This window comes from Necator americanus, chromosome IV (genome assembly GCF_031761385.1).
Source record: "Necator americanus strain Aroian chromosome IV, whole genome shotgun sequence".
NCBI classification, from domain to species: domain Eukaryota; kingdom Metazoa; phylum Nematoda; class Chromadorea; order Rhabditida; family Ancylostomatidae; genus Necator; species Necator americanus.
Window position 1 is genome coordinate 1,393,870 of NC_087374.1, and position 21,765 is coordinate 1,415,634.

Sequence of the window (21,765 nt, forward strand, 5' to 3'; positions counted from 1 at the left end):
ATCACCACATGACTGCACTCGTTTTCTTTTTTTTTTAAATTGGTTTCCTTTTTCTTTCGTGCCATAAATTCCAACCGGGGAGATTCAGGAGGATACCGGAGGACACCAGTAAGTTGATTAGAGGTCAAAGAGGCGACAATGCCTCAAAGAAACATTCTAATGCGAAATGAAAAGTTATAAATAAACACAAATAGGACTTTCTAATGAAAACTAAAACAATAAACATAAGAATGCGCAGAAAACACGAATGGGAGGTTCTCTTGCAAAGAGGCATTTAGAACTTGGGTGTTATGGTCTTAAAAGCAAAAAAGTGCAAGAAAAATGTTTCAAACCCTTACTCTAAGGAGATGTTTCAACCCTAAGGATTAACCTAAGGATAGGAATCTAAGGAATGTTTCAAACCTTTACTCTAAGGGGAAATGTATTATTTCCTAACTAAAAATTTCTGCGGATATTTAGCAATTTTCTTGTTTCATTATAATACCTCAGAGGTCATGAAAGTTTTCTTATTCATATTTATTTCAAATTCATGTGTGTACATAGAACATGTCTCTCGAATATCTAATGATTAATGTGTTTTCGTGGGAATTAACAATAAATTTATGAAAAATTCGCTCAATTCTGAGCCGAGACATGTAGGAATCGCTTTACAACGTAAGTTATTTTAGTATTTTATTTTAGTTACTCAGTAGTTATTTCACAAGAATTTTTATTGCTTTCGCTTCGACGTCTTCGACGAATTCTGCTGTTCAGTTAGTTATTAATGTGTGCATATAAAAAGAAAACAATTATTTAAGAGCTGTGTCATAAATTATCGTATACAACGATGCAACGATGACGTTGCTGAACATCATCATCATGTCATCCATCAGTGTTACTAACCATGTACCCCATCATATCAAACTTTCATATTAATCGAGAACTAGCAGTTTCTGTCACGGGTCACCTTTTTGCTACTAATTACTTTGTAGATTCTTTATTTTTTTTTCTATAATATTGTTATGTGATAAAATTGCTCGGCGAGAACAAGAATTATTTCCCCCATATTATTTTGTCTATAATTTTCTAGTCACTAGTTTTTATAGCCTACTTACATTTTTTACTTACATTTACACCTTTCATATTTTTCAATGGTCTTGATATCCACTCTTTAAGTTTATGTTTTTTTTTTCTTTGATTCCTAGATAGCCCCTTACCGTTACCGTTCACGTGACTAATCCCTGCTCATTTTCATTCTACTCTATTCCTGTTGCTGGATTTTCTAATGTTTTCTTGTATTTATTTCCTGCCTCTCTTTCTTGGCACATTGAATGTAGTAAATAAGTAAATAAGTAAATAAGTAAATAAATAAATAAATAAATAAATAAATTCTCTCGTCCTGCGTTTAGATCCAGAATCAGACCACGGAAAAGTTTCTATAGTTTTTTTCCAAATCACTATTTGACTTGACCTGACCACATTTTATTTATATTCGTATCCATTAATACATCTTATAGCACAAATTCATCTCGTAGCGACAATATTTATTTAATTATTTATTTAAATTAAACGATAGATAAATTTGTCCGGGTTAGTGTCTCGGTTTTTTCATAATATTCCTTATTATTCTTTATTTATTTGACTTATTCTTTATTTATTTTTTTAATCTATTTAAGCGAAACAAATTCAGCTCGAAAAAAAGAATCTTCCTAAATGTACCCTCAAAATAGTCGCTGATACGGCTAACCCCCTAATTTCACTTTTCTTAGTCGTGGAGTGTTAGAGAACAAATCAAAATCATCCATTAAGGTCGCGATCTGTAGAGATGCGGGCTCGCCTAAGGCAAAATAAGCCTAAGCTAAGCCTAAGCAAACCTAAACTGGCTGGTGGACCATCCGGATGGATGTGGAGGAGGGGTTTGAGGGTTTTCTGAAAGAAATGGGTCCGGTGGCCGTGTTGGTGCTGTACTATGCATATTTGTTGCAATATTTTCATCTACCATTCTCCTCGGGGGAAACGACTTCTATTTCTGAGCACAATTTTTCTTCTGGGTGGATGGGCAGATTGTGGATTTAGCGAACGGATTGCGTTGAATTCTTTACGGGCAGTTCATTTTTCTTAGTGAGAATCCTTTTATACGCTCCGCTGCTCAGTCTGAGCCTATATATTAGCTCGTACATAATCATCGTTAATGAAGCGAGGAGAAATTGCTGGATTTGCATCGACGTCGCTTCCATAGCGGCCTGGAACCCTTATGAGGCACGAGGCAATGGAAAGACATGGGCGCTGACGATGGTGAATCACGTTTTGGTGTACTGGGGGCATTTTGGCGACAGACGCCCTCAGGGGCTTAAAGAGACGTGGATGGAGGGAGATGTTGCATATCGCTACCCAGGGCGGATGCCATATTAGTTCATGCGAGTTATTGCGAAGCCTCATCTCATATGACAGATCTCTAATTGCATTTTTTCCCCCCGCAATCGCCTCAGGGGCTTATAGAACTTTTGTTTGAGGAAACCTAGTTTCCTGTCTATCATCCTTATTCATTGTTGCCTTGTCGTAAATAAACACGTAAATAAACATCAGAGTCCCTCATTTGTGTTCTTGTGTTTTTCTAATGTTGATTCATCTTTTCATTAATTTACTAGTCAATAAATTCACTCATTCGTTTATTCACCCATTCATTCATTCATTCATTCGTTCACTCATTCATTCATTCATTCATCCAAATTATTCATCAATCCGTTCATTCATCCACTCACTCATCCCTTCATTCTTTTATTAATTCATTCTTTCATTCGTTCATTCATTCATCCTTTCATTCCCTCCTTCATTCACTCATCGATCCATTCATTCATTCATTTATTCATCCATCCACCTATCCACTCATTCATCGAAATTATCCATTCATTTACTCATCCATTCATTCATTCACTAATTCATTCACTCATTCATTCATTAGTTCAATCATCAATTCGTTCATAAACTCATCCACTCGTTCATTCATTCAATCATTCATCCTTTCTTTCCTTGATTTATTCATCGAATCAATCCTTCTTTCATTCATTCATTAGTCCATTCTTTCATCCACCCATTCGTCCATCCATTCATTCATCTATTCATCCATTCATCCATCCCTCCATTCATCCATTCATCCATTCATACATTCATCCTATCACAAACAACGTATGTAACCGAAAGAAACAGAGCCAACGTATATATAAGTTTCCAACAACCGAAAATGGGATTAGATCTGATATGGGCCAGTAATTATTGCAGTAATTAGCGAAAATATGTTAATATTAGTAATAATAAGAAAGTAATTTATGCTAGCAGTAACATATGATAGAAATATATTCTATCATACTAAAATTATATAATTAATATATTAATATAGGAGTTTATATAATGATTTGTTGTGTATCTTAGTTTTTTTTTCGTTCTTTTTACTCTCTAATTTTGTCTCATTTTCCTCGGTCCCTCGAGGAATTCGAACGTTTTGAAGCTGTTATTTTTTTTCAGAATGAAAAATGCTCTCTAATTGTTCCAGAAGAGATATAAGAGGTATCGGGAATTTGCTCACATTATATATTTCTAGTTTTTTTTTTATTCTTTATATTTCTAGCATTTTTTTCTAAATCTTTCTGGAACTATGTAGATCAAGAATGATTCTTTTTGTTTTCAATAAGGTTGCTACTACTTTCACTCATTTATTCTCTACTAAGTTTTCTTCGACTTTATTAACTATTTTATCTATTTACAATTTAATTCACTTAAATGATGATTAATTTATTTAATTTTATATTATTAACTAACTATATTTGATGTGCATTCTATTTTAGTCAATTTTTCTTCAACTGGTTAGCATTGCTTCTGGATATTTTACAGGATTATTGCATTCTGCAAATTCATTGTTCGAAATGTCATAATGGTCGTCGGGGACGGGTACAGAACCAAAAACCTTCAGAATTCGGATCCCATCTTAGTAGCGTCCCTGCCTTTTCTTTTTTTTTTTTTGCTTCCCACGCTTCTTAGTGCGCTTTCAACAGCGTTTCGCGTGTGTGTGTGACGTCAACATCTGTCTGGATCGATTCTGCGATTCTCCGTGTACTTTCACGAATTTATCTGGAAATCTACGCATCGTTTAGTGTACTTCTGGACTAATATAGTTAATTAATTTAATTATAATAATAATTAGTTAATTTTTAAGTTAATTTAGTTAATTATACTGTTATGAAATGTGTCCTAGGAATCTACTTCCGTTTTCCTATGAAGCTGACCAACTGTTTTTTTTTTCAGGAAATCCCTATTCCTACTACTTTCTCTAAGTTTTTTTTCTCTCGGATTTGTTTGAGTTGTTTTTCTGGAACATGTCTTCTCTGATTGGAAATTCTTGTGAATCCCTTAAATGATTCAATGTTAATGAAACAGCTATTGATCGGCTCATTCCTTTAAAATTTGGGCATTAAAATTTCTGATGAAAAAAGGAAATCTGATCTTTTCCATTCTGACTCTCTATAGAAGAGTACTTCCGGATGCTCCATTGATATCCTTGCGAAAAGTGCATGCGTTATTGCGAATAGACTGGGAGCACAAAACGCTACCGTCCGCTAAAGTCATCGTATCACAAAACTGACGATGTTGCGGTCTCCGTGTGTTCAGATGTAGAGTTTGGAAGCGTAGATTACGAGTATGGTTCATTCCCGTTGAATTCTACTAGTCGGCCTGAAAAAACGTCGTGAAAAACGCCGTTTGTTCCTACGATGTGAAATGCACACAATGCGCACCACCATTATGCACGCGAAGAAAAAAGAAAAACATTTATTTATTTTTATTTATATTCAATTCATTCATATATATATATTCATATCATATTTTTTTATTTATATTTTATTCATTTTTATGGAGATTATTTGTGGAAGGTTTCGATTGACCCTTAGTCTAGCAAATATTCAAATTTTCCCTTGGATTCATATTCCTCTAATATATATCCTGGGATTTATATTGAAACCAAAGATTGTGGAGGGAGTGAAGCCTCTTGAATACGAAATCCAATACTATTGCTGGAGGCGTTTAATAGTTTTATGTTGACACTTGTGCTTACGATGCCCTGCGCACTTCGCAGCCCACTTCAGGAAATGAGAGTGCGCTCTTCCGAAGTCTGCTCAACTTTCTGCTTTTATTCCGTACGACGTTGAATGCAACACTTTAGCTGATGGCGCCACGTTTTCTTTCAAGGAGATCGATCGATCCGGGATCGATCTAAAGATCTAAATGATAATTAAAAATATTTTGAATCATTTCCTGAGGTTAATTTGTCGTCGTTTAAATTCGATGGTGGAAGCCATATTAGGCATTTCACATTGGAAAATATTGGTTAAATAAATTTATTCATATTATTCATTTATTCATTCATTTTCTCATATTATTTGAATGAAGAATAAATAAAATAAATTGAATAATAAATAAAATAAGATCAAATAATAAATAAAATAAGATCAAATAATAAATAAAATGAATAAATGTACTGTGTAGTGATGATTTCAACTCATACAATGACAAAATCTGAACGTATAAATCTGGGGACCATCTCTTTTGATCGCGCTTTACTTTTGTCGACGCCTTTTATTTTTGTTGACGGGGAGTTCTATATCCTTTGAGGATTTATCTCTTTTCCTCTTTCTCTACTCAGAGAAAATAACCGTTTTTGGATCATTTTATTCCACCAGAAGAGAATCCATTGGTTTTCGGCACCATGAAATATTTGGTGTATTTTACAAGTGTTCAAATCCTTTCAAACTCACGTAGTCATCTTCAGAATAAGGGTACTTTTTTAACGACAGAAATTTCCAGTGGATGGGTTCTTTCCAGAAAACAGGATTCGGCGCGTATTTGGGTTAAATAAATAATGAGTTCGTCTTTCATTCGTTCATTTTTTTCAAGCTGAGGTAATCGAGAACTTTTTTTGGATCTAAAATATACTCTTTTCTATTTTCTACAAAACACTTCTCCTTTTTTTCTATAGAAGACTTTCCACGCCCTCTTCGTGAATTTATTTGTCTTTGGTGAATAAGTACTCTTTAAAATGACGTTGGAAAAACCGCATTATTCATGGACTAGAAAAATAGTTCGTTAATATTATGTATTAGTTATAGTATAATATAATAATGATAACTAATATGACAATAAACTTAGCTTACTTATAAATAATATAATATAATAATAAAAATAAAAAAATAAAAAGAATAATGTCATATAATAATATAAATAACTTATAAGTAAAATTATAATAAACTTAGTAATAAAATAGTTTGCAAGTATGTATTAGAACAAGAACGTGAAATGTTTGCAGATCCATGAATCAAAAAATAAAGAAATCACTGACGAGCTACATACTGTTTAATTTATCCGAGAATCAACTGGTTACGGTAATCGTGAGTGACAAAACAAAAGATCAAAATAGGAAAATAAAATATGTCCGGATCTCTAAATTCGCTACTGAAATGAATCAAACATCGAAAATTTCCCTGAGCGCTTAGTCTTTGGACTAATTCACATGGTGTTCTTCTTCCTCGCGGCTCTGAGACCAGTTGGTGTGGATTTCAGCAAAGAACTCACCTCCTACTCAACGCATATTGCAGTAAACGGGTGGTGTAATGTGGAATGACGTATGGAAAATGACGAATGAATGACGCGGGTTCTTGTGTGTGAACGGCGAACAACTGACTTGCAATCGTTGTTCGCTTGACCCGAAGCGGCCGAGTAACGCAAGCATACGTCAACGACGTATCGAGACGTATCATCTATTATCATTAAGTTCTACAATTCTTGGGACATTAGTGATGTATGACATCCACGAAAAGGACTGCTCCAGATTCTCTAGGACCTTTATAGTCATACTGATCAAAGTTCAATGAGTTCTATTTTTTCCCTCTTTTTTAAATTTATTGCATGACCCATAGGTGCGATAGGGAGAAGCCCTCCTCAGGTGAAGAGAGTTTAACTCATGGAGTGCAGCTCAAGTAAAGAGGGTCCTTTGGCCAACCTTTCAAAAGTGAAGGGTCAGAACATCGGCTCAGACTATCGCACCTATGGTTTCAGCATTAGAATTCTTGTTTTTTTTTCAAATTTTTCTTTCTCCTAACAAAACTGGAAAGAAATTCGTACACCAAAACTATCAGGAAATGTTCGCATTTAATTCCTTTAATTCCTTGTTTTTAAATTCTAGATCGAAATCCGAGGCTGCTATCGACGACCAAGAATGTTTTTATTTGAGAGATGCGAGCGACATGAGATGTTTTGCCTCTTCCGCCTCTTTTTTTTTGCGATACTGCAAATCTTATACCATATATATTTTGATTCTCAGTGAATCCACCAGATCACACCGAGAACAGAGTACAAAGTTCACATTTTTTCTTCACTATCGTCAGTCAGTTAAAAGTTTGCCATATTAAACTGTGTTCTCCAGGAAATTTGCTTCTTTCTCTAGGATGGAAATTTCTCTAGGATATTTTTTCGTTTATTGTGCGTTTCATCTCTTTTTGAGAATTTCCATAATTTCTTTTCTCCTAACTCATTGTTGAAGATCAAATCCAGCCAGAAATGGAGAAATGCGATCCGATCCCTAACACATATAAGCCAAGACGTTTCCATTGGTACATACGTCCAAAGGTAAAAGAATTGAAGATTTTCTCTTTTTTTTTGTGAAAATCTGTGGAATCTGGATCTTTTTAAGGATAAGGATATTTTTGACGCTGAAATGAATCCTTCGACTTCACAAGATCTCAGCCAGCAGTCTCTGTCTCAAAGTAATAGGGTTAGTCTTGTTTTATTTTATTTATTATTTATTTATTTTTATTTTATTTTATTTACAACAAATTTTCGATGAAGGTTGTTTTAAAATATTCAAGAAACAACACGAAAATGTTAAAGAAGTGGATAGCCACTATCTACCTACCACAAAAACTTCTAGGCACATAGAAATAAAGAAAAATAAATGAAGAATAAAGAAAAATAAAGATAAATAAACAATAAATAAAGATCTAAGCTTACAGAAGGTTAAAATCCACAGGATTTTAAGAGAAGTTAAAGATATATCGATTTTTTAAAAATTAATGAGTCAAAATATCGTATTGTACTTAGAGTGAAACATACGTAAAATAGCTTTTAAATGGTTTTTTTTGGTTTTTTAGATTTTTTTCACCAAAATACGTGGATTTCAGTCTGATTCCACCGCAGACTATCGATTTTGCCATGGAGGTGTGTCGGCCAAATATCTCTCAAATATGATTATTATCGCTTTGATACAGGAGATAAGTGTTGGTGAGTGAGTCCATGGATTCGTTCAAGGAGTTTTTTCAGTGATTTCCATAAATTTCTAGGATATATAGATGAATAAAGATGATCAGATAGAGTGATATTCGGCTAGGATTCGATTTTTCCAGGTCTAATTCTTTCAACAGCGCCAGTGGATTGGTTTCGGGAGCCGAAGTTTATTATTTTGACAACATGTCGTGTGCTTCAGCTTATTCCTTGTTTTCTTGCACTTGCTGGTAATTATACAAATAATGCCACTCTTCTTGTACCATTCATGTTGTCGCAGGTAATTGGAAGCTTTATTTATTTGTTTTATTTAATAAATATCATTGATAGATCCTTCTCTTCACGTATTCCTCTCGGAATAAGGAACGAAAGGGATAATTTTTCCAGAAACAGACTACTTTTTTATTTTTTTTAATATATTTTAATATATATAAGAAAATATAGTATATCAAGATAACATAGTATAATAATACAGTATAATAAGATATTTAATATATAAGATATATATCGTTTCAGAGTATGAATGTAAAGGGTTTTTTTCTAAAAAAAGACAATTATTTTATTTTTTATATTCTAATATATATAAGATAATATAGTATAATAAGATAAAGATATTTAATATATAACATATATATCGTTTCGGAATATGAATGTAAGGGACGGTTTTTCAAAAACGGACTATCATCTTATTTTTTTAAATATATTTTGATGCATATTCATACATATTTAGATATAAGATAATATAGTATAATAAGATATTTAATTTATAGAAAAAATATCTATATGTTAAAGAGATAATTCCTCCCAACAGAGTCTATTATTTATTTATTTATTTATCTATTTATTTATTCATTACCTCGCTATCCATTCGCGTTGGACGGAGCATACGAGGAACAAATTATTCAAGTATATACTAAAAAAATGAGATAAATAAATATATTCCTCAATACAAGGAAGGAAACCCCTATGAAATTACTTGTTTGCTTAAAGGAACCGCTAATAGTTTTCTCAAATATTGTAAGCTTAGTGAGACTAGGATCGTTACATTTTATTACAGTACATTTGAGTGAAATATTGCGGAAGTGCATAGAAAAACAAAATTTATCATGTGAATCGTGAATTTTTCAAATTGGGAAACTTTCAAAGGTTTCTCCGAGTATACGGTAATTTGAGTAAACTTAGAAAATATTCGTTACTTGATAATTTAAAGAAAGAACAAGATTTGGAGTCGATGAGAAATTTGGAAGGTGGAGGGAGGTGGAAGGCGAGGATTTTCTCTTTTTAAAGCTGTGAGAGGTGTTTTTTTGAGTAAATGTCATCGATAGACCCCTTTTTGCAGGTATTCAGGTATTCAGGGGCAATTTTCGAGGGAGATTCTTCCGGAGTATAATGTAAGAGATAATTTTCCAAGCAGAGACTATGAGAAGTGATACACTAATTTTTCCGAACGATCTTTTTCGAATAATATATAATAGTGTAATATAATAATGTAATAATATAGTAATATAATAATATTATAATATAATAATACAATAATATAATATAATAATATTTATAGGTGCAATTCGGTCCTGATTGCAACTCAGAGAATTCTCAAGAAGTTATATTTTGTACTCTTTGAAATAGTAATACAATAATAATAATAATAATAATAATAATAATAATAATAATAATAATAATAATAATAATAATAATAATAATAATAATAATAATAATAATGTGAATTGTACTTATATGTGAACCATGTGTGACCATGATTATTTGTAGCCTATACTATATAGTATACTGTAATAATAATACATATACAGTATCCTTTGATACGGACCTTTAAAACGCTTTCTTCAGACCTCTCTCGGCAGCTACGCGGATCTTTCGACATACATGCTACTCATCCAGAATTTTCAAGATGCCCATCCAGATTTTTGGCTGTTCGCCAGCCCGCTGTTGTACGTCGTGATTCCTGTCCTTATTTATGCCGTACTACTACTACTATGCATCTATATCACTAATAAATCGATTAAATTTGTTAATATGAAACGGCTTGGATCATTGAATAAAAATCCCGCTGACACACAAGTTGAATCCTTAATGTGATGTATTTTGATTGGCTATTTTCTCCGAGTTCAAGCTCACACCAAAAATGACTTTTTTTCGAATATTTTTTAAATAAGGGACTTTTATTTGACTTATTGTGCTCTTTCCATTTCCATTTCTGTTCTTCGAATGTCCTTTTATCGGATTTTTCTTCTCCGCTGTTCCTCAACGTTTCGATGAGCTCCTGCTCCAGTAACAATGGAATTTTTAACCTTGCTCCCCTTCAAAAAAAAAATTCCCTCGCATCCATTTGGTGGTTAGTGAAGTAGTCCACAATTATAATATTATTAGTCCACGATTTAATGGTTATATGTATTTCTTATATGCATAACAACAATTTTCACGAGCTTCTATTGGAATAGGATCTCTTCCGGCTCTTTACTAATACTTTCCGGGTGATATTTCGGAATTTCTTACCATTTATGAATCAATTTTATGTCATTTTATGAATTTCCTTGGTTTCTTTGATATGACGGGCTTTGTACATATTTATTAGAAGTGGTTCCGAATAAAGTGTTATTAATATCAGTATGTTAATATGTACAAACAAGAACAACTCATTGAAGAAGAATTGAATGTGGAATCCTGCAACGCGCTTCGGGAATGGACAAGCGGAGTACTTTTTACGACAAGTTTCTTCTGTTTGTTCGTATTTTTCAGTTTCTTTTTTTCGTAGTTTTGTAATGACTACCAGCTATTTCCCATTACGTCTATAAAATTAAGATTAATTTAATTTGTAACGATTTTCCTAGTAAAATATCCACCTCATACCAGCAGTTCTAGACGAAAGACGTGACCGATTTTCATTGTTTATTATTTTTATTGTCATGATATTTATTATAACAATAATAATAATAAACAATGAAAATCGGTCACGTTTTTAGAATTTATTTTATTTTTGTTTTATTTTTTATTTTTTTTATTTTTATTTTCTAGAATTTTTTAGAATTTAATTTTATTATTTATTGTTTATTACCTAGATTTATGTTTCAAACAGTTCGAAATCGAAATCGAAATCGAAAACTTCGAAATAGGAATTAACGATCAATGAAGGATTTAATCCAAACGGGAATAAAAATGGGTAAACGACATGGAGGCTCGTCCACCAGGTTTCCAGTGGTTTAATCCAGAACAGGGAGCACACGTGCGCACTGCTGGTTAAAGGCATCACCCCCCGAATCTGAGGTGGTACGACTTTCCAGTGTACGGGATTCGTATACGGGATCGTAGATCATGGAGAGAAGGGTGGTTCCGTCCATTTCTTCCCAACTGCCGTAAAAAACGGCCCGGTAGCTTCGGCGCGTGCACGAGGCCGGCCGGCGCGCTCCAATACAACACTTCGTAGACAGCAGGGTCCCGAAACGCTCGAAGCCTCATCTTCCGGGCCGTTGTTTTTTTACGGCAATTACGAAAAAATAAACGGAATCACCCTCTTCCCCACAATGTACGACCACTAGTATAAGAACTACCCACCTGAAATTTGTACCACGATAAATTCGTGTTAGGCTGCCTCTAAGGATCTCTTTTTTTTATGGACCTTCGCATCAATTTTGTCTAAGTTAAACGTCACGCTCACGTTATTTTTCGTCATCCTGTGCAACTGAGAAATCTACTAGTTAACGATTAACACCTAACAATTGAGAAATTCTCTAAAAAAATTTTCCTAGTAATAAATTCCCTTATAAGTAATTCTATCGAAAGCAACAACATCTGCCCGTTACTGCATTAAGAAATAATTTTCATGCCAGGCTCCTTTGAATACGTGCTGTAGATTGTAACTGAGCGACAACAGATGTTTTTTTTTTCTCCAGAAATCTTGAAGAAGTAACTTTTAAATGCAATAATTTAGATTCGTGATTTTTCCAGCCGTCGGGATTTCCAGGCGACTTTGATTCCGAGCTTGTAAATGACTTTGAAAAGAAAACACTTTAGGCGATTATAGTCTTTCTTTTCCTCAGAAAAAAAATTTGGAAAGTAGCAATTTGAATTTTTTGGTTTAGTTACGTCGGAAAAGTTGCGTGAGTTCACAATATACGTCTTCATTGCATTTGGGTTTCCATGGTCTACCATAAAATTTCTTTTTTAGCAGCTCTTCTACTGTGAAATATTTTTCTACATATAACATTTTTCCTACATTTTTCACTACATATTCCCTGAGCAATGTCCAGAAATGAGTACGGCAGATTTTTGGAGCCGTTCTTTTTCACTTACGAGCAAAAAAACCGAAAAAGGCGCCTCTGCAAAACTACAACTGTAATTTCTCCTTCTTTTTTTCCTTTAATCTCCGAGTTTGAACGAGCTGTTGATGCTGGAAAACGTTTCTAAAGGAAGGATTAAAGGAAAGTGAAGGCAGTTAAGAAGGAATATGAACGGCGAAACGTGGCAGATTAGTAAAGAAAAAAATAATTTCCTAAAATCGGACAATATTGTCGACCTTGGAATCGTAATTATTCGAATAACATTCAAATTTGAACATTCAAATCATCCTTTCAGATTCTTTTGAATCTGGAAAAATGAGAACTTTCCCCTTTTTTTCATTTTATTAAATCCACATGTGGAACTATCACATCTGATGTTTTTGCACGAATTCGATCGTTGGGCATTAAAACCTTTTCCTTTCGATTAAAGAATTTTTTAAAAATTATCTTTTGAGAATTTTCTTCCTGAAAAAGTGCTCATACCTCGTACTATCATCTAATCCTTGTAGACGTGCTCGTCTTTTTGCACGTGCTGGTCCTGAACAAGAGCGATCAGCAATGGGAACAGCACGAAATTCTTCTCCGCCTTCTTCTGCGAATGACTAGTCACCGTCACTTTTCCAAACGATTTCCTCTGCTAGGTCGAAAATTTTCTCGAATATTCGAATCTCAATCATAGCATAACATATCCACTCCTTATCTTTGCTCATTTGGAAAGAATTTTATTTGTAGAAAAATAACGAAAGAAAAAACATGGTTAAAAAAATATTTTAAAAAAAAGAATAAAAAATGAGAGAGGAGCTTCATTGCAAAATATGTGCTGTTTTTCATTGTAAAAAATGATAGTATAGAGGGTGAATACATCCTGGAAACCCCCCTCCGAGGGGAAAAACTGGAAAAGTCCCCCATCTCTATTATGCATTTTCATTATCCTAGTTCTCTCAGTTTTCCATAGCTCCAGAAATCTACGTCTTTAGCACCTTAACTCCTTAAAAGTCTTTAATTTTAAGTTAGAACTCACAGAAAGCAGGATGAAATCATTCTTAGTGATATCTTCATCCTATCCGAGTGTGCGCCCGCAATTCCTCTCCAGATACGTATCAAATTGAAACGATATCTTTTCCAGGTCACTGCTTTGACCTAAACCCAAACATATTTGTTGATCCCATAGTGTCATTTATCAAGGATTTGCTCTCGCTTCAACCAGTAGAGGATTTTTAATGAAGTTCTACTTTCACAAAGCTCGTAATAAGAACTGTACTCACCTCCTTCTCATTTATTTATTTATTTATTTATTTATTTATTTATTTATTTATTGAAACCATTCTGGACTTTCGTCAGGAATCCGTCTACGAATAATAAAAGTAAGCCTCTAACAATCACTAATGAGTTTATACTATTCTTAAGACTCTGTGAGGTATATGATTGTCCCACGTGCAGTTCCTTGAAGGCATCACCCCACACAAATCTGAAGGCAAGCCTGGCGCGCTCCAATCGAACTCGTTGTAGAAAATGGCGCTCTGGAATGCTCTAAGCCTCATTTTTTAGGCCGTTTTTACGGCAATTATGAAGAAATGGAGTAAATCACTCTACTGTCCATAATCTACGACCCTGTAGATAGGTATAACCCACTTGAAACCCGCACCATCCTGGGTTCGTGGGGTAATGCCTTTAACGCTATCCAGACACTTATTCTTAAGGATACTGCACACTGCGTGGATAGTATTCGCCTTGGTGACCATCCGTAAGAACGCGGTGGTTCCGTAGCCCCGCTAGTCGATGAGACTGACCAGTTTGTTTTCCTTCTGAAGTTCTTGTGTAGTGTTCGTAGAAGAATATCGAGCCTCGGCAAGGAGAAAGGAGGAGTTTGGTGGGATATGGATGGCATCAAAGACCTCAAACTATTTCCAAACCTTTGACAAAAACTTGAGACTTGAGTTTTTCAAAACGACAGGTCAATAATAAAGTTTCAGCGAAGAATCCCGTTAGCAGAACATAAAAGAAATTAAATTATTATTAAAAAATAAAAAAAAAGAAATTATAAAAAGATATTACACTATAAAATAAAAAAGAAAGAAATTAAATTAATATTAAAAAATAAAAAAAAGTTATTATAAAAAGATATTACATTATAACATGAAAAAGAAAGAAATTAAATTAATATTAAAAAATAAAAAAGGCTTATAGAATATAGAAAGATTATTATAAAATAATAATATATAAAATAATAATAATATATAAATATATAAAAATAATATATAAAATTATAAAAGAAAGATATTAAATTAATATTAAATTAATTTTTCATATGTTTTCCGTGGGTTTTTTTTCTGGCTAGTTTCATGGATAGCTAAAGTTATGGAACTTTTATAATCCTCCCACACCATCTCTTCGTCGTCTCACAAACTCGAGAATAAAAAAGAGATAAAAGAGGATAATAATCATATAAAAGCATATGAGGGTTTATGAAAGCATTTTCCTCCCTCTAAAAATCTATTGGTTTCGTTACATCTGTTTTTTTCCCGAGCAATTAAAACCAGGTACCAGGAAACCAGGTAGATGTAACCTTAGTGTCGACTACATTTGTGGCTTCGACCGGAATGATGCACTCAAAAAAAAACACACACACACACGAACATTACACCTGCACTCATTTCCTCTTTTAGTGGAAAAGTAACGTGACTCAAGCGTGTCCTCACACACTTGAGTCAAACCATATCCACACTAAAGAATTAATGGTTGACGGTTTTTAAGGGGGGTGGAAAATGAAAATCTCAATCTTCGCTGGGCCGGGGGAATGAAAACCCGAATAATAAGAACCTCACCTGGCTAGTTTCAATCGAAGAGTTCACGTTTTCCCCTCATAGAACACCTCATGATCGTAGTTTGGGATATTTCTTAATCGGTTATGCAAATTTATGCCACAGCTACAGTACGCCTTCGGCCCGTTGAACCATTGTTCCGGTCGAGTGCTTTTATATCTTAATTATTTCACTTTGATTATGTCCGTCCGCACTGTTGCTTGCAGATGTGGGTTGATTGGCTGCAATCATACACCTGCAATTTGAATATTGGATTTGTTCGTGCCTTTGATCTCCTCCCTCTATCGAAACAAACATTGGCAACGTTCATTTTGAAGCTTTGTAAATTTTTTCTCAATTTCTTCCATTCTTTCCTCGATCAAATCTACTATCCAAAGCACCAAACATTTTCTATCATTTTCGCGTCCAAAAAAAAACGAGGAAATTAGAGAAAATTAAACTCAGTACATCATTTTTAATAATTTCTAAAGAAAAAACCTTCTCTCTTTCCATTATCTTGACTTTCTTGAGATCAGATCCACTAAATCTACCATTTTTAATTCAAATAAAACAATGGTGGAGTGAAAAATAAAAGAAAACAAAATTGCCTGAGTCAAAACATTTGAATAGAAAATTTTCTTGGAAAATTCGGATCTTACTTCTGGAAGATAACATTTATCAGCAAAAAAAAATGCGATGAATGTTGAAAACTAGGAAAGTGTCAAAAGTGTCAACAACACTTGATCCCTTCCAGAAACTGAAACAATACCAATCCAGAATTTCCAGCACGCCCTATTTCCCTTAAATTTAGCTCGTAGTCTGCTACATAATAGGACAATTATGTTAAAGCTGCCTTCGGTAGGAAAGAATTTATAGGTAGAAAGCTTCGAATTACAGTATCCAGCCTAACACCCTGATAAATTTTCTGTGTTTTTTTTTTAGTTTGGACAGCTCGGAGTGTATGCATGTTCACTAAGCCCCATTAAAATTTACTCCGTATCTATATAAATAAATAAATAAATGAGTAAATGTACGTACCAAAATCAATTGCAGAATCATCTCTCGTAGGAAATGCTTGCAGTCAATTTTTTCAAGGAAACGGGTTGAGGTTGGATCTGTTCACTTTGAAGAGGATTAGGTGGCCGCATTCACCATCCATGAAACTTCCACATGTGCCCTGTGCCCTTAGAGTCACCTTTTTTTTTACAGACCATTAAAAATCAACTTTACGTTTGATTCCAAAAAAACCACCTGCATCGTCGGCATAATCCCGGAAATTAGATGTAGTGTGAACCTGACAGGAAGAGAAATATCGGGAAATCCCAAATTTTCGTGGTTTTTTTTTTAATTCCACCTTCCATCCTTAGAGTCAACTTCTTCACAAATAATTTAAAAATCATCCAACATTTTTTTCTCTTGAACAAATATTGTTTCTATTGTTTTTTTCTAAGGATATTGTCAATTTCCCACATTACAATAAATAACTTCCCTCGTTCATTGACTCACCTTATTCTGGTTATGGCCCCTTTGTGCTCCGTAGCAACAACACTATCCCATACATTCCTAATATCCATAACACTATCCCAAATTTTAGTAGCCTTCTTTTTATTCTACCTTATTTCCTTACAGTCAGCTTTTTTCCATTTAAAAATAACTTTACACCTTTAAATTTGACCTAATTTATCTTTTATTGCTATTTTGCAAGAGCACTGTAAATTTCCCACACTACAATAAATAACCTCCCTCGCTCACTGACTCACATTATTATGATTATATGGCTCCTTAGTGCTCGGTAGCACCTACAACATTATATTTTCTCAGTTCTCATTCCAGAAATCCTCGGCTCTTTTTTCCTTCTCCCTCCCTTTTCCTTATTTACGCATTATTTTGGAGTCCGTGTAACTTCTAGCTCGGCTTAAGGGGTAAAAGTCATGGATACTGCTCTCTTTTTAATGCTTTAACGTACGCTTTAAACAGCATGGACATGAACGGCATCAAACTCTCGCGTATTCCTAATCCTGGTGACAGTAGATACCTCGGGAGGTAAATCGTACACGGAACAGATGTTGTGACCTGACCTTGAACGTCTGCATTTGTGTCCAAAATTTCGATTTGTATCACCTTAAGCTATTCATTCGAACACATTGTCCCAGGACACAAAACGAAAAAGGACACAAACATTGAATTTTCTTCGAGTGAGTAAAAATATACTATATTTTCCTTGTATCACATTTATTGTTAGCATTTAAGTATGGTATAGGTCCCGGATAGGCAAAAATCGGGGAAAAAAGACAACTCGAAGGAATTTGACTTAAAATGTGAGTAAATCGTGAAAAAATCTTTTGTGGAATTCTCTTCGAGCAATCTTCAATGTTCCTATTTGAGGGCATTCAGAGTATTTAGCTCTTTTTACCACATATCGCCGCTAATTTGGTCCCGACAACCTCTTGGTACTCAGAGTACTCGGAGGTAGGTGGCAGGTGCGCTGGAAACATTTATCACTGCCGTGTTCCGCTCGGGAGTCTCCCACTACGAATGTATGAAGTGGTGATGTTTTTCTGTGAGTATCACTCTTGTTTGTAAGGTGAGCTCAGCGACGGATATTTATAATTTTTTAAAAAGTTGTAAAAAAACAATAGTCACTTGTGCTCCAACACCAGTCATTTATGTTTATTTTTTATTGTTGTTTGTTTTGTTTTTGTGTTTCACTTCTTTAGAACTCTATGGTTCCAAAACTATGGTTCCAAGGTGTTATGATGACCACAGGACGATATTCGCCCAAACTGAGCCCAGCCGGCTTTTGGCGGATCAAAGAAAAAAAATTCTTCTTGAGATTGTGTTGCTCCAGCGCTAGATCAACTTTAAGTTTCTTTTCATTTTCTTTCCAGGGAATTTTTTATAGACAGAGAGAAAGAGAGAGGTCCGAGTTGATTTTCAATTCAACCCGAGTCTGGAATGTTAGCAGCAGCTCTTGGTATCCACACAAACATACACACCAATCCGATTGCAACCTCGTTGGACATCCGTCAGTACATCCGTCATGTCGTGATGTCGTACGTATAACAGTTGTGCGTCAATGTTATCTTAACTATAATTTGTTGGTGAATCGCACACGGCCGGCTCACATCAAACCGAGTCCGCTGACGATTACACAGTCAGAAGCTACGGCTTCACGTTGGCTGCACTATCTGACTGATAAATCCTACCACTATGTAATTTTACCGGATTTTTTCTCTCTTCTCTATTTTTGAACCCCTCCACTTTGCAGATTTGACAATTGCCGAGGATATACGCACCCGGTCATCTAAGCAAAACTAGCCAAAAATAAATAACAATAAAAACAAAAAATAGAAAGAAAAATTTAATATATTCATTAATTAATTAATTTAATTTAAATGCTCAGTGGTGGACGAAAGCTGAAAAAAGACGAAAAGTATCTCAGTATCCTAAGGAATAGAATTTCACTGTCATTTCTTTTTGTAGGATTTTTGTCTAGAAGTTGGATTATTTTATATGTACCTCTCACAACAAATTTACTCAATTCAAGTTGAATTTTCCTTTGTGTCAGCATTTTGCAAATGTAAAACGATGAAATACTGTATGCGTTTGGACTCTTCTTATTTTTTTTTTGCTCTCAGAATTTGAGCATAAAACGATTTTTACATGTCACTAGGAAAAAGCATTAATTTCTCGTCCATTTTCCGTTCAAAAGCCATGGCTTGATCCTCCAAAATATGGACCCTTATGTCTCTGTTTTGAGGATGTGATGCAATTCCAAGGAACATATCATACAAATTTGGTAATAGTAGTACAAGTAAACAATTTTATTTATTTATTTATTTCATATTTTCTACAAAGACCCCAAACTTAATACATTTCGAACTTGGGGTCTTTTTCTCTGAAATCCTTTAGAAATTACTCCGTTTTGATAAATAAAATACTACTAATATTTACCGCAATCTCCGCATTTCTCGGGAAGAAAAAAACTCGTATCAGAAACAATTTTCCCTGAACCAAAATCCAGAAATTATCGGATATCTACAATGTGCAGTTGAGAAGAGGAAAAACAAAGAAAAATCCGTCTGCATAAAAGTGTTTTGTTGTTTTCTTTATTCCCACGATAGCCTCGAACATTTTTCTTCTCTAAGATTAATGGGTCTGAGGAACGTTCATCATGTATTACATAGATACATTATACAAAAGACCCCCCAAAAAAATGAGATATTGACATTAAAAATTTACGAGATTTCTGAAAATTCCGCATACATTGTATATACTGAAAGTTGGACTATTTGAACTACTTAATACTGATATTTTTCTTTTTTTTGTGCTTCATGAATATTTCAAAAATTCTGTCAAAAAGTATTCCAATAGAAATAGAAATGACTTGGAAAAAATCACACCATTTGCCGAGATTCATTTTTTGCAGAAAAATGCTTACATAGGCCGTATAAAAATAGTTGGACAATTTTTTTTCTTTTTCTTAAGATAAAGAGAAAGAAAAAGAAAAAAGTCTACAAAAAAGTCTACAAGGAAGATAGATAAAGATAGATGTTTTTTTATAGTTTTTTAAAATCATATAGTAAATTTCCTACGATCTAATCAAATTATGTGCTCACATATTTGCATCCAAACCATTTTTTCTAAGTACTATTGAAGTGATTATACTTTCTTTTGGATCCTTACAGTACTCTAGCAGTGATCTAAGCAAATTACTCCTAAAGCAAGTCACATCTACAGGTGTTTTTGAAGCTATTTAATAAAATAAAATAATATTTAATTAGAAATGCAATGTAATTAAATTAAAATAATAAAATAATTAAAATATTAAAAATTAAAATTTATTAAAAATTATTAAGTTATTATTAAAATAATTAAAATAATACAATAATTGAAAATATATAAGAAAATATACTGTACAAATATAGTATGAAATATCGTATCTTATTTATCATTATCTTTCATTCGAGGAATTCAGAGCATATGTTCAGCAAGCTCTTCTATGTTTCTAAACTTAACAAAATTTCAAATGAGAAAACAAAATGAAAAGTTTGATGAAAGATCCGCTTTCGTGTAATTGAACCTCCTCCATTAGGAAGAACCGATCCTCTTTCCGCTTCCGCTACTAACTGTGTCTGTTTGTTCAATAAAAGCACAAATGCACAGATGGAATTTTTTATTTTTTTTTCGCTGTATCTATGAACCTTTCTGGAGGACTTTGTTTATATTTAAATAGTGAAGAGCACAAAATTAGAACAATAACTTAAAAATGTTCGAAATCGTTCAGAAACGTCACATTTCCCAGGAAATCTTTTCCCGGGAAAAACTTGAGCCTTCTTTTTTCCAAGAACATTGTTGTCCTCTGAATTCACCAGCCATAGAACCCCATACAGTGGTGTTCACCATAACTACGAACTGGGTACAATGTCACGATGGATGGTATACTTAATGGTCAGGTACTTGTGGTCAACAATTACTTTTTATGTGTGTACGAGTTACAGACAGAGAGACGGAGACGCACACGTCGTAAGCGTCCTTATCTGACGGCGACGATCTCTTTGATTGCCACTAATTTTCCCTAACAAAAACATCTGTTTTCGGCTTGATTGTGACCTTTGACTGGTCATATTTCATCCATGATTTGAGGTCGCATTTGTGTTCAGGTTGCTACCGCCATCACAGTATCCTAATATGCTACCTATGTGAATTTTTCTCCTTATCCTTATCAATTGCTGTCTATTTCGAGAGTCGAAGTATTTATATTTCGTATATATTTAATAATTATTTATATTTCAAGAGTCGGAATATTTCAGGAGAGATGAAATAACAAAAGATGTGGTTTCTATTAAGATTATTGTACTAAAAACCTCAAAAACCTTATTAAATCAAAAAGATCATCTTTGAGTGGTTTTTTTTTTAAATTCTTTACTATTAAATTTTTGAGCAAGGAAACGATGTCTCTTGTAGCTTGTAGATGAAATTTATCTTTCTTCCACAGAATGCTCATATTTTTTCACTTTACTATTATCGAAACGATTTTTTTTTCATATTATTTCACCTTACTCTTATGCAAACGGATTTTCCTGTTTACGTCGGCTGGATATACTTAAACTCTTCTGGATACTTTTAGTAGACTTTCTCGGGAGTAACTTTATTCCTATTTTCATGATATTGTCAGGCAAGTCGCTAATATTGATAGCGATAACTTCATAGAAACGTGAAATTGCATTTATTTTCCAATTTGTATTTATAGAACTGCATTTTGTTTTTCCATATATTTTTGTGAATTTAAATCTTTAGATCTAGAATTTGATTCACTTTTAGCAGAAATTTTCCTAAAGATAATGGAAGATAAACATGAAAGGTCCTTT

At 33.7% G+C, this 21,765-nt stretch overlaps 1 protein-coding gene across 2 annotated transcripts; it reads left to right on the top strand.

The window, feature by feature from the left end:
• Positions 1 to 7,581: 7,581 nt before the first annotated feature.
• Positions 7,582 to 13,199, top strand: RB195_000124 (uncharacterized protein; the record flags this gene model as incomplete). 2 transcript variants are annotated; one of them, XM_064196291.1, is made up of 6 exons in its annotated part: positions 7,582 to 7,650; positions 7,715 to 7,795; positions 8,202 to 8,301; positions 8,424 to 8,581; positions 10,147 to 10,247; positions 13,103 to 13,199. In XM_064196291.1, 6 exons carry the CDS (start codon positions 7,582 to 7,584, stop codon positions 13,197 to 13,199), a joined length of 606 nt encoding a protein of 201 aa, XP_064052171.1. The 2 variants fall into 2 exon arrangements, with proteins under 2 accessions (XP_064052171.1, XP_064052172.1); XM_064196290.1 differs by lacking the exon at positions 13,103 to 13,199 and having other exon boundaries at positions 10,147 to 10,395.
• Positions 13,200 to 21,765: the final 8,566 nt, after the last annotated feature.